The 14,269-nt window shown below is 41.1% G+C and overlaps 1 protein-coding gene across 6 annotated transcripts in view; it reads left to right on the top strand.

Moving 5' to 3' along the window:
• The window catches only part of UMAD1 (UBAP1-MVB12-associated (UMA) domain containing 1), a 50,480-nt gene that overhangs the window by 193 nt on the left and 36,018 nt on the right, over nt 1-14,269 (top strand). For 2 of the 6 annotated variants that reach the window (XM_035128927.2, XM_035128926.2), the window contains exons 2-3: nt 1,706-1,799; nt 3,526-3,624. In XM_035128927.2, the coding sequence (XP_034984818.1) occupies nt 3,543-3,624 (82 nt within the window). In that variant the 5' untranslated portion in view covers nt 1,706-1,799; nt 3,526-3,542. Of the gene's footprint in view, nt 1-112; nt 169-1,705; nt 1,800-2,170; nt 2,177-3,525; nt 3,625-14,269 lie in introns of those variants that run through there. The other 4 variants (XM_035128929.2, XM_035128930.2, XM_035128928.2 and 1 more) reach the window with 3 other exon arrangements.

The raw sequence follows: 14,269 nt of genomic DNA, 5'->3' as shown, positions 1-14,269 counted from the left end.
GAGGGCGAGGGTTATTTCGTCCTTCGTTTGTGGCGCGCAGGGGCAGTCTTCGAATAACGCCGGCGGTGCTGTTTTTTGCGCTTCGACGGTTATATCCGTTAACGTTCGGAATGTCAGTGCGGGTTCGGACATGCGCGTCGCCAGTTGTGGAGGGGTGTTGTGGAGCTGGTACGTCAGCTGCTGTCGTCTGGTGGGCGGAGCTACCCGAGCCAACAAATTCGCTTCACTTCTTTCTCCACCTTATGGGGCAGAGCTCTTCTGAGTCCTCCTTCAGGTGGGGCTGGTGGGTCGTCCCACCCGTAGATACCGGTAGTGGCGCAGAGCCACGGGATGACGTTGAATTTTGACAGCCTACTTATCTGGTCCTTTGCGTATAAATTAACGTCTGAACTGGTGACTCATAGAATAGAGTGGTGGCAAGAAGAAAACAAGGGTTGGCATCCCATTCAGAGATTAGTAGTTTGTGGTTTAGTTGATTGATTAATTCATTAAATTCAAATATGTCAAAACAAGCAGGAAATGGAGTCTCTCTGTTTCTAGGTTATTCATTCATTTAGGCAAGGGTGGAAATGCTTATCGTAAGATGGCACATGCTATCTGTGGTTTTTGTAAGTTCTTGTCTAAAAAAATGTTTGGTTGCTTTCCAAAGCTGCTACTTGTTAATTTTAATTGGTTAATATAACCTGCAAAGCAACTAAAACGTTGCATCCCAAGAAACGTGTATCTTGAGGGGAAATGCAGCAGAAGTAGGTTTTGGTGACAACTATGAGTTCTGCCTTGAAACATTACATTGTTTATGTGAGTAGATCACTGTGAGTTATGAGATTGGTCAGGTTCAGTCAGGTATCGGAGGTGGTCATACATTATTGCATCTGGTTAGCCCATGTAAATGAACTGTTCACGTGGAGAAACTACTTCTGTGAAAAATTATTTGTCCTCAAAATGCCCATTACCTGGCTAAGACATTTGTATTTGCCATAGAAAGAGCCAATTTTTGTAAATCTTCAGTGCTGTTTGGCAAATAAAAATTGCTTGTAGCCAAAGGCAAATATACCTGTGTCCCTTTGTGTAGTGTTGAAGGAAACTTTGCTAACTAGATAAGGAAGACACTTCTACCAAAGTTAGAGGAATTATTGGTTTCAGTAAGCAGCCTTCAAGATTCAAAGACCTTCATGTGCATAAGTTCACTATTCCTTAAAAGAGCCCCACAAGTTAGGTTCAGTATTACTGTGCCTATATATGTGTGTATGAGCTGTATCCAATATTACCCCTACTCAGGGTAGACCCTTGGAGAAGACAATCAAGACTGAGCATCCCCACCCCCATACTTTCATCCAAGTCATTTATAAAGATGTTGAACAACAACGGGCGCAGGACAGACATGTAGACTGTTAATTATTTTCAGTGTTATTTTAAAAAGGGCAGAAGCTAGAGTATTGCCATTGGGCATTGGAACACACCTAGACCTATAACAAAAAGCTTTGTGATCTAAATATTGCAGTTTATGAGTTTTGGTAGGACTTTTAGTGTGCTTTAGCGCAGGTTTGTAGAAGTCTAGTTGCCTGGTTTATCAAAATAAAAGTGTGAACTCTTTCTTTCATTCTTAAGTATACCGGTAATCTAAATTTTGTGATTGCAGATGAAGTTTTGAAATCCTGATACTAGCATGTGAGCTTTTGGAACTCTTTGTTTTCCTCCCCTTTAGCCTAGTGTATAAAGGAAGGGCATCTTCAAGAAGAGTACTTCCTAGTCAAGCATTTGGAAGGAAGTCAATGCTTGGAGCTGCTGAAAGTGAAAAGGCAAGTACTGCAGGATTTAGGAAGAGAGAAAGACAGATCTGCACAAAGGATTGGGAACTGATAGGAAGTGAAATGTCATGGGGCAGTTTCTGACTCCCTCATTCCATCAGCTCAAGGATTTCTGTTTGTGCAACATCCTCCCATCAGATGTTAAAGAGATAAATAACTACAGTGGTACCTCTACTTACGAATTTAATGCGTTCCGAACGCACATTTGTAAGTCGAAATTTTTTTTAAGTCGAATCCCATAGGAATGCATTGGGAGAAAAAATTTGTAAGTCAAAGCAACCCTATCTAAAAATTCATAAGGAGAAAAAATCCTATCTAAACTGCATCCAAGATGGCGGGTGGAGCTCCATTCGTAAGTAGAAACATTTGTAAGTAGAGTTATTCGTAAGTAGAGGTACCACTGTACCTGACATTTAGAAGACATCTGAAGGCAGCCCTGTTCAGGGAAGTTTTTAATGTGTTAAATTTTAATGTAATTTAAATTTTTGTTGGAAGCCACCCAGAGTGGCTGGGGAAACCCAGCAAATGGGTGGGGTACAAATAAATTATTATTATTATTATTATTTCCCCATGTGCTCTGCCCATGCACCCTCTCAAAATCTGCTCTGGAGGGTTGTGAGAACCCACTGAACAGATTTTGGTGGCACACGGGATGAAGGGGGTGGGGAAGCTGCATTGTGCAAGTGGAAATCCTTGCAGTGATGGGAGGCGTACTTACCGCTACATGGAATGAAAGCCATTAGGTTAAGGATCAACTTACTTATAAAAGAACTAGAGTGTAACATATGGAGGAAAGGCTTTGGCTTGATATGAACCACCCTGGACCCTGCAATCATCAACTGAGGTGGTTCTTTATAAGCCTCCACCACAAGAGGTCCAGAGGGCGGCAACATGAGAACAGACCTTTTCTGTGGTGGCTCCCCCACTTATGGAATGGCCTCTGTGGGGGGGGGAGCTATTGTTTTGTTTCTTACTATGCTGCTTTTGTGTCTTTATATTGTAAAACACCCTCAGGTCCTTGGATGAAGGGTGGTACAGAAATTTAATTAATAATAATAAAGTGGGATAGATTTTAAATAAACAAATAATTAGAACAGGTCATTTCATGACTTAACCTAGTTTAGAATATGCCATCCTGTTACATCCGGGGTTGCCAACCTTTTTTGAGATGTTGCTGAGGGCCCCAGCCACAAAATGCCTGCCATGGGGTGGGTGGCATAACACAAAAAGAGAAGAGCACAGTCATTGCTTGCTTCCATACCCCACCCCACAGACAACCTTAGGTTTAGCATGGAAAGTCAGCTATGCCCTGCTGGTCCTGACTGTGGGCAATCACACAGTATTGATTTCTCTGTAACACACACAGTTATTTTGCTTGACAGTAAAAATGCTCTTCACATAATCAGATGGTGTGTTGATCAAAATATTTTTATGGCGGAAAATATTATATTATCTTGTAACTTTTTCCAGTGCTTGGGTTATTTTTTCCAGGTATCAGAGGCTGAGACTCAACCAACACTGCTTGGGTGTTCAGAAACTCATATTTCTTCAACTGAGCAATAATGAACAACTGACTTGTATCTCTCTGGTGTTCTCTGCTCCTGCAAGATTCTCCCTCTAATCTTAGAACTTGATGTTAATGTTTATTTTGATAATGCCAGAATTGTGTAAGTTTTTTTAGCATCACTTGACCCATTTCTCACCTTTTTGTTTCTAGACTTGTATTTGAAAAAGATGTTCAACTTCTTCCGAAAAAACCAAGATACCAAGAAGGTATTGGTGACAGAAAAAGAAGCAGATGGATTTGTTTTTCTCGGTAAGTGATTCTAAGATTGTATAAAAAATCATATATTTTGAACATAATTTTCTGGGTATTTCACAGGTTGTTACCATTTTCTTTTTAAAGTACATTCAGTTCACTAATAAGTTTCAAAGAAGTTCATCTTGAACCATGCAGGAATCCCACCCCCCCACCCCAAGTGGTCATGTATGAACTGAAAACATAAACTGTAGACTTGGCATAGATGTTGTTTCTCTTAGACCCTTTGCATCACTTTTGGCGCCACCCTCCCTGCTCACAAGTGACAAAGAGCTTAGTCATAGGTCTATTTCCTGTGGTTGTAATAGTTAAAAAATTTAAATGTTTTTAAGGGTAAGGTACAATTGCTGGTTTTAAAATATTCACTTTTTAAGGTGGATGCATTTATTTTCTATTTCTATTTCATCTTTCTCCCAGGCTGGGATTCACAGTGGCTTACAACATTTAAAAATACCATTATAAAATGCAAACAAACTAGCTTAAAAACAATAGTTAATATTCATCGAAACACATTTAGAACCAGCATTAATATACAGTTTGCTGTGGCACTTAAAGCACACGGCTTTCCCCAAAGGATTTTGGGAAATGTGGTTTGCTAAGGGTATTGGGTATCATAGCTCTGGGAGGGGTAAACTAGCGTTTTCAAGATTCTTCAGGGGAAACCATGTGCTTTAAATGCATGGGGTGGGTGTGACCTTTATTCTGAGGCAGCATTCAGTGTGTGACCTAGTTATGTTAGCAGCCTCCTTCAGCTTGGTGCCTTCCAGATATTTTGGTCTTCCGCTCCCATCATCCTCGACCATTGGCCGTTCTGGCTGGTGCTGATGGGAATTGGAGTCCAAAACACCTGGAGGGCATCTGGTTAGGGGGAGGATGTGTAATCCCAGTAATGTTGACTCCTTAAGAGTGTGACATAAGATTCTTGCAGAGCCTCTGTTTGCATAGGGGGATTACTGTGATGAGACTATTGTCTTTCTGTGGCGTTCTTCAGCTTGCTTGATCCTATTTTGAGGCCTAAATATAGTGTGCGTGGGGAAATGTACACCGAGTTCGATAAAGATTTTGTGACATAGAAATGACTAATCAATAGCCCTGAATGACAACTGAGTCATGGACACAGGAGAACCAGGAGCAATTGGGAACCGATGCAGGATAGTGAGTCTTTCCATTCCTGAGTGGATAACAGCTCCTCTGTTGTTTCTGCCTCTTAGTTTGTGCATTACATTATCTCTCTGGGGGAATGACAGCCTTCTTCATAAATATCCTAGATGTGAGACTTGTCAACTAGTAACTTAAGAAGTTCTACAAATACTTTCCCACGAGGGTTTGTGCACTGCGTCATGCATGCCCCAAATTCTCTGTGGATTTTTTGTTCTTGAGAGCGTGCGAGTGGAATTTATTCCAATCATTTGCCTGGGGGAATTAAGTAGTAATATTTCTTGCTGCATGTTGTTTTTCAGTAGGAGTTGCTTAGTACCAGAGCATGTGTGCTCAAGGGTATATGCTCATGTGTACCCTGCTGGGTGGTGTGCAGAATAGTTTATGGTCTTGGAGAAGAAACTTTTCAGGAAAACAGTATTGCTTCCCATATAGTTAAATGAAATTAAGTACATGAAACGCTCACTGTTTTTTCATTGGTTGCCTGCGTTCAACTTTACTTGCTGAACATTTGTAATAGTATTTTGAACGTACTGAGCTTTCTGATTCAATGAAACAAGATTGACTTGAGCCCATCTTTCTCTCCTTTTGTTTTCCTGAGAAGTGTCCCAAATGTAATACTTAATTCCATATTAACTGGCAGAATCAGGGCTCATCTTGGTGACACTATTTATTTATTTCCAATATCTATATGCCACCTAATGACAAAAGTCCTTTGGGTGGTTTACAAGTGAGAATTAAAAACACAAAATACAAAAAAAAGAGAGTCACAACTGAAATTTCCCGTATTGATGGCTACGGCCTGGGCTGGCCGAATAATAAAACAGATTGAGACCATTGTCTCGGGTGATGGGTACAGAGGGGCTGCCCCTGTCCTGGGACACCCACCCACACCCACACACCTCATTATTGTACATTCGGTGAGACAAAGATCTCTGCTGCCACTGCCTTTACTTCCTCCTTACTTGCCTTACTTTGCTTAGAGAAATGGGTGAGAGGGCACTTCTTCAGAGCCAGGCATTCTTGGTGAGGGGTCCAGCACAATGCCTGCACTCCTGTCATGGTTTGCCATGGCAGCTTTTTAAACTAAGAATTTTAAAAACACTTTTATGGAAGTTGGAAGTGCATTCTCCTGGCCAACTCACGCAAAATGCATGGCAGTGAAGAAGGACCCTCTTCAGCCCTTTCTTAGGTGAGAGTTGAAGGCTGTGGCAGAGAGCCTCCATTAAGTTTCCTGGCATAGTCATATTAATATGAAGCAACTGTGTGTAAAAAATGCTGTTTCCTTGGATAACTAGTGCAAGAAGGAATAACCACTATCCTATATAAGTGTATTATCATTGTGTTCCTTCTTCTAAAATTGCTTGCCATAGTTCCATAAAACTTTTACTATGCTATATTATTGGCACCATATCAAGATCATATGTATATTCAGGAGAGATGTGCCCTCCTGGCATCAACAAGCTTCATTATTATTACTTTTAGCTGCTTTTATTATATGTTTCTAAATCACCTTGATGCACGTAGGAAGTGATTCAAAAATGAATAAATAACAATACAGTGGTGCCTCGCTTAACGAATGCCCTGCTTAACGAAATTTCCGCTTAACGAAAGGATTTTTCGAGTGGAGCTTGCCTCGCTAGATAAATGCGTTTTACGAAAAATTCGTCTAGCGAATCGCGGTTTCCCATAGGAATGCATTGAAATTCAATTAATGTGTTCCTATGGGCAAAAAAAAATTCAATGCATTCCTATGGGATTCGCTAGACGAATTTATCGCTATAAGAAAAGACCCGTGGAACGAATTAATTGCGTCCAGCGCGGCACCACTGTATTAATAATTACCGGTAGTAATAATAATCATTCTGTCCATCCTGCAAAGTACTCAGAGCAGCATACATAAATTTGCTCCCTACTTAGATTTTATTTGCATAACAACCCTGTATGGCAGGTGAAGAAGGTAAGGCTAAGACTGGACCAAGGTCACCCATTGAGCTTTGGGACTAAGAAGGAATTTGAACCTGGGTCTCCCTGTTCATACTCTCAACATAATAACAGCTACCCCACATAGGAAACTGCTGCTGCTGTTTTGTGTATGAAATACATGCAATGGCTCTGCCCTGACTGTCCTGTTCCATTTGGAATGGTTTCATGTGTTTTATCATTGTAATGGTTTTGTTTGTTTTTATAGTTCTATGTTTTATTGTTGTAACCAGCCCTGAAACTTTATGTTGGAGAGTTGTTAGGAAATGCTGGACTTAAAGGATTGCTGTGTAAAGATGTAAATAAACTGGGGTCAAGTATGTTGTCCTCAAAGTCTTAGTAAGCAGTATAGAACATATGGGGTTAGAATGGCTTTTAGAGATGGTTGTGGCTTTTTAAGAATGAAATTGCAGGAATTATGTAAACAAGCGGTAGCCAAGGGGGTATCGTTTGCTAGGTGTTGAAAACTACGACTCCCACCATCCCTGAGCATTGGCCAAGTTGACTGAGGTTGATGGGAATTGTAGTCCACAACAATTGGAGGGCACTACCGTATGTTGATTGCCTCTGGTGTATACTGCTTTATTTATTGGTAATCCTTATTGATTTGTGTTTCTAGCGACCTTGCCTTCATTCCTTGTAGCATTTCAAATGCTGTTCAACAGGTTTCTGCTCAGTATCTATTTGTTGCAAAAGTGCTTGTGGGGGGGGGGAGATTTTTAATACTGTATATACTCAAGTATAAGCCTACTTTTTCAGCACAAAAAATGTACTGGAAAAGCCACCCTTGGCTTATACTCGAGCGAGGTGGGCAACGGCGGAGAAAGGCACAGGACCGGGGGTTCGGATAAGCGCTGCACTGCGACTCTCTGAACCCCCAACCTATGCCTGCTCTGTGTGAGGCAGCGGGGAGGGAGAAGTGGCGAGGAAGGGATACTTCCTCGCTGCTTCTCCCCCCCACCCCAACGCCAACAGCTGGGAAAGGCATAGGGCGGTATTTATTTTTATTTTTGAAAATTACCAGTAGCTGTTGCATTTCCCACCCTCGGCTTATACTCCAGTCAATAAGTTTTCCCAGTTTTTTGAGGTAAAATTAGGTGCCTTGGCTTATATTCAGTATATATGGTAAGCATCCCACCTTAATCAACTGCTCTATGCAAAAGTCGATTGGGGCTTTTTGTCTCCCGATTGTCACTTCCTTATAATAACAGCTATATTTTGAAGTGCAAGTTTCTTTGGCTATCTTGCCCTTGCCTGTTCTGTGAATAACAGGGTTAAATGCTCCATGTGTCTGATTACTGTAGTTTGAGTTCACTGGGCAAGGAAGATGAGGGAGACCTGAAAAACAACCCTCTCCAGTGTCACTGATTTCTAGTCGCATAAGGAGATAATTGCTACCCCTTCATTCAGTGTGGAGTCAAACTAATCCTCTTGGGTTCTGGTTTTACACAAAAACAAAGTGCAGTATTGCTTTTACATCATTAGGTGGCATCTTGCTTCATGCACTTCTCAAGTAAATTGAATACAGCATTAATTGCCAAGCTAGCTCTTTCTCCTACTATGGTGTGTGTTGTTTTTTGTTTTTTGTTTAAAGAATCTGTATGTCTGAAGTGTAATATAAAACATAAATGGAATGATGTTTTCAGCCAGAGTGCAAATTTGAAATAATGGGACCAAAACCCCTAGAGCTGACTAGTACAGTCTGAAGGGTCACACGAGAGCCCCAAAACACAAAGGAGTGAATTTGCATATTTTTACAAGAGGAAAATAACTGAATGCAACAACATGAGTAACTATCAGCTTCATGCTTTATTAATACTATAAAAGAAGCAGAGAGAGTTGGCTAACTTAAGAGTACAGTTGAGTTTTGGTTGAATGAGCTCAATCAACATCTCCTATGCAGATTAACAGAATTAGGTTACCAAACAATGGACCTTCATAATGCTTTGTAGTATAAGCAGGTGTGTTTCTTAAGAGTAGAATATGCTAAGTACGGCTTTCTCTGGACTTTGTACATTACCATATCTGAATGTTGGCATCGCCATTCAGAAGCACAATTGCCTGTCCCCTGGCTGTTTCGTCCATGGGTCCAGCTTATCATATAGTTTACAATTCTGTAAATACAGTGGGTGCGGCCTTTATGAAAGAACATCTGGCACATTTGGTTGATAATGTTGTTGTAGTCATTTGCAAGGTGTTCCTATTTTGATTGTAGAGAACACGAAGGTTTTTAAGTTGCTGATGGTACAGAAATCCAGTTGTGCTTGTAAACCTGCACCACTGTTTGATCCAACAAACACAGTTACAGGTGCTTAAAGTGTGTTTTGATGGGCTAACGCAAAACTTAGTAATAGGACTCCAAATAACAGCAACTACCAATGTTGAAGACTTCCTGAATTAGCATTGTAAGCATTTCTTTTCTAGTGTACAGTAACTTCAAGAGTTATGACCTTGGCCCAAATACTGCATTGTCAGGTACAGAATTGGGTTCTAACCATCTGCAGTCCCAAGTCACTAGTTTGTTCTTGTTCAGGCTTGCACAGTGTTGGTGTTTGACCTGTACAGTTCAGTTTTTTTCGCAGAGCGAAAGACTACTGGCCGTAGACGGCTTCAGGATTTCTGAAGGGCAAGTATATATTGGGAAGGATCCAAGAATGCTAAAGCTGATGTTGAAAACCACTTTGTGGGAAAACTCCAAAAAGAAAAATCCTTTGTTTATGGACTGTGTGCTAGCAAACGACTGTCTGCCTACCTCATTACTCCTATAGATAACAAAACATAAATAGTGTATCGGGAATACTTCCCATATTGAGGATTTTATTTACTATTCCCTCAAATCATGAATACAATCATAAGGTTGGAAAGATCAGTATACTGTATAGTGCATCTGACTGAAGGCTGAGCACTTTCATCTAGGATTCTAGATTGTTTTTTGGTTTATCACATGATGTTCTATGGATTTGGCTTGTGATCACAGCATTAATCTGACTGGAACACTTTACTGCCAACTCTTTTAGGACATCAGGTTCACCAAGAGAAGAATGTTGGATGTGGATTTTTTTGGGGGGGAGACCCTCCCTTCAATAATATTTGGCCTTTGGAATTGGTTGGTGGTTATCTAGTTCCCGAGGAAGCAAGCATATAAAGCTTTCCTAGATTCCTGTTTTACTTGTGGACAGAAGTCTTGATGAACAGTTCTCAAGTTAAAGCTGATTCAAAGGGCAGGCGAGGAAAGAAAGCAACCATTTCGTTTGCAGGCCTCCAAATTTGTTGCACATTTCTTTTTAATAATAATAATAATGTTTTTCTCTTTGACATCTGATGGGAGGGCGTTCCACAGGGTGGGCACCACCACCGAGAAGGCCCTCTGCCTGGTTCCCTGCAACTTGGCTTCTTGCAACGAGGGAACCGCCAGAAGGTCCTCAGTACTGGACCTCAGTGTCCGGGCAGAACGATGGGGGTGGAGACACTCCTTCAGGTATACTGGACTGAGGCCAGTTACCGGTATATATTTATTTATACCCCACCTTTTTCCCTGATGGGACTCGGAGGCTTATAGAGAAAAACAAGAATTGCTAAAAACACAGAAGAAACAATAATTTAAAAAGAATTAAAATTTAAAAACCCAAGGGCCTTCACCTCAGTAGTTTGGTGTAATTTGCTCTATTTATATATTTTTCAGAAAAACAAAAACCTGCAAGTGAATTGTGATGTGCTTTAAATACAAGTTTTAAGAAATATATTCCAAAAATACCTGTTTTACGCGCCACCCTACATCTGGTATTTAAAGGCCAATTTGATCTCTCAGTGCTGGGCTCAAAGTCACAACTGAGAAGACCCTTTCACCACTTCTGATGGTGATGAGACAAGGAACAACAGTTCAGAAGATACCGTCATAGATCAGTGGCCAGGCAGGATCGTAGAAGAGACATCAAGCGACTTAGTCCTAAGGCATTTATGGCTTTAGAAGTAATAACCAACATTTTCACTGAGCTCAAAAGCAAAATGGGAGCCAGTGCAGATGGAATATCAGCAGAGTCTTCTGATTAAAAAAATTCTGGCTATTGCATGTTGGAATAATTGGTGTTTCCAAACGCTTTTCAACAGAAGTCTTCTATATTTAATCCTGTACATGTGTTGGTTATGTAAATAATTTGCTTGGGAGCAGGGCAGTTGGATCTCTTTATAGGGCAAAATAATATTAGACACAAATGTTTGTTCATTGAAATAGGCTGCCATGAAATACAAAGGAAGGGGAAACATTGTGTGAAAGGTTAAGTTAAAACACAAGCGCTGCATAATTAGAAAAGAACAGTAAAGGTACAATTTGTTTTGTACAGTAATTGTCTGTAAATTTCTGACGATGGGGAAACAGCACAGTATAGTTCAACAAAACGCAGGAGGTATTTTTGCATCTTATACTGAAGCAATGCATGAGACAATATATATTATATTGGAGGCAACCCAGCAGGCTCCATGACGCCTACGAAAATCTTCATTGCTTCCCTGGGGCAGGAGCCCCAAACTCTGAGTTTGTTTTAAAAAGCTCTAGCCATCCCAGAATGAAAGTTCTGTTTGTGTTCAATGGAGAAGCTTGGGCTTTGGTTTAGGGTTGGCATTTCTTGTGTCTTCAACAGCTGTATGGTAGACAGACATTCAACAGGTCCAGCCTTTTCTAGCATGGAAATACAATTATGTGAAAAGCTTCACCATGACTGGACTGTCTTCACTTTGTGATATGCCATAGTGGCCATTTTGTGACTAGCACCCACAGCACTCTTAAGATTTGAAATATGCCCACTGGTCCAAAAGGGTTGGTGACTTCTGTATTAGATGTTGGCATGTCTGCCATTTACTAGTTCCTCTGAAGTTGGTTTGCTTTTGCTTTGTTTAAAGCTTCATATCAGTCCTTGAAATGAAGAGACTGGTAATATGAGTTGAAATAACCACACATGTATACCTCATTTCTCCACCCAAAATGGCTTTCAATAAGTTTTTGTTTAGTTCTGGTAAGTACTCACAAAAGAGTTCAGGGCTTGGTGAAAAAGAAAATGGAGCAATGGCCATGTGAAGACATCAGAACTGCTATGTACTGTTTCCATGAGCCGCATTCATGTATCATTGACGTCTTATGTTTGTTTAGGCCAGGATCCAAGTAAATACCACCCATGCTCCTCATATGCAAGGGCACTTTGGACTTTTAATTTATTTATTTTTGAACAGCGGGTTCTTGGTGCTACAAAAGCAGTTTATGACTGTTGATGGGGATCTGCCACTCGAGAAGTAAAAATTAAAAGGCCACTGGGTAAGCACAAGTCCTTGGGCTGTTTATGGATTTCAGCCATTTGTTGATTTATATTTATACTTAACTATTTTAAGTGCTGGTTTCACATGTGGTTCTAGTGCGTACGAAGTGCTCACCAAATAGAAAAACTTGCATGTGAAGGGGGAGCCACAAGTGGAAATTCCTACACGGATAGGCCAGCTCATGCAACAATGGGAGGGTGGATTGCATGTGTGATGTCCAGGTTTGTAGGCACTGAGCTTCATAGATTTTTCTTCACATTGTAAGTTCTGTATGTGTAGAGAAAGGGCATGCAAGTCTCTTCTTGCTTCATCATGCATATGACCTACATGCTAAGACCTTATGTGACATGGACTCGCATCTCTGCTGACTGCTTCAACTGAAAGTCTAAAGGGCTTTGTTAAGAATTTCTCAATGTTTTGGTGTATATCTCAATTCAGCAACATTATTGAACTGTGGTCAGTTAGAGTTCCCAGCACTTGCGAACCACTGTGGTCTCTATGCAAATAGCTGGATCTGCAGGGTGTGAACTGATTATTTATTTATTATTTCTTATATTTGTCTACCACCCTTCATCCGCAGATCTCAGGGCGGTTCACAGCATAGAAATACAATATAAACTATCTCCCATTTCTTTCCATCCACCCCTCCCTTTGAGTGTAGAAGCCTGAACTCCACCTGAATGGAAAACGCAGCATTCCAAATTCTGGTTGGCTTTCAAGATCATAGCAAACAAGCCACATTTGCTTCCCAATTCTGGTTTGCTTTTTTCTCGCTGGTGCATCTGACAGCCAAATGATTCGTTTTTCTTTGCTGAAATTTGTCAAGATAGCGCCATGACATCAAGCATGATTCTTAGTCTCTTGCCAACGCCGTGCCTTCCGGATGTTGTTGGAGGGCCCCACATTGGCTACCCCAGCTGTAAACAAAAGGTCCCTCTGCTGATGGAAGCTCTCTGATTCAGTAGAGGCTTCTGTTGGTGCAACTGGAATGGGGATAATTTTCAGCCATTCGTCCTCCTGCATCAATTCCCAAGCTGTTTGGAATGCCCCCCAGCCCTCTAGTGCAGATTTGGAAGGTAGATTGCCAAAACCCGCCTCTCTCCCAGTTTCAGTGCTGGAAGCCTCTACTGGATCAAAGTGCAGGGATACAACAAGGACAGAACCCAAAACTAAGTACTTGCAAACCTCAAACTTAACCTAAAATTCTTAGGGGTTTAACTTTTTTTTTACCTCTTTGAAATTACAGAACCCTGGAAAGAATTGGTTAGTAATCTGTGCTTTGCCATACATAATGCCTGGGATCCAAAGAAGGGCACCCCCAGTTCTGTATCACCAGGGGGGCTTTGGGCATTTTCTGAGACAGTGCCTCAGCCCACGCCATGGGGCAAACCACTTCTGAAACTCAAGGGCTATTCTAAAAAGCCATTTCTGATATAGCATGGCAGTCAGCTCTTCAAAGAGAAAAAAAGTTTGCAAAATTATACTGGTCCCGTCTGAGCCCTCCGGCGCGCCTAATGTAGCTCTTTGAATAACAGCCAATGTGTCTGGCAAGGGGACTGCCATTGTTGCTGAGCATGATTAAGAGCTAAAGAAGTGATGATAAAGGGAGGCTGAAGTAGATAAGCAATGTGGGAACCCCCCCCCCAAAGGCCCATAGCAGAAAAAAGCAATACTTTAACATTGGTTTGTTAATGTTTGTCTCCTTCTACCACTCCACCCCAATGGGTCTTCGTAGTGCTGTGCACGACACCGTCTCTGTCTGCTAAGTACTTCTGGAATGCACAAAATTGAGATTGTGATCTGGTATAGGGGCAGGATTTTCTCTCCTCCGTAAGGTAAAAGGTAGGTGACCTTGAACAACCCACCGCTGCGGATTAAGAACACTCAAATGGATCACTGAATAAGTATTTCATAAGTGAAGAGGGAGACAGAACACTGATCTCATTTGTTTTTGGGGGGTAGGGGGAGTTTTAGGGCAGCAGGGAAGGAAACTCCCCCCCATAATGGTTATTGATGATAATATTAATAATTTTATTATTTATAAGCTGCCCATCTGACCGGATTGCCCCAGCCACTCTGGGCAGCTGAGAACAAAATATTAAAAACACAATTACACATCAACAATTAAAAACAATGATACAATGAGGAACTATCTTGCTCTCAACTATGTAACAATAATCTTGAACTATGCAGT

This window comes from Zootoca vivipara, chromosome 12, assembly GCF_963506605.1.
Source record: "Zootoca vivipara chromosome 12, rZooViv1.1, whole genome shotgun sequence".
Lineage (NCBI taxonomy): Eukaryota > Metazoa > Chordata > Lepidosauria > Squamata > Lacertidae > Zootoca > Zootoca vivipara.
This window is presented reverse-complemented; position numbering and strand designations above follow the sequence as displayed.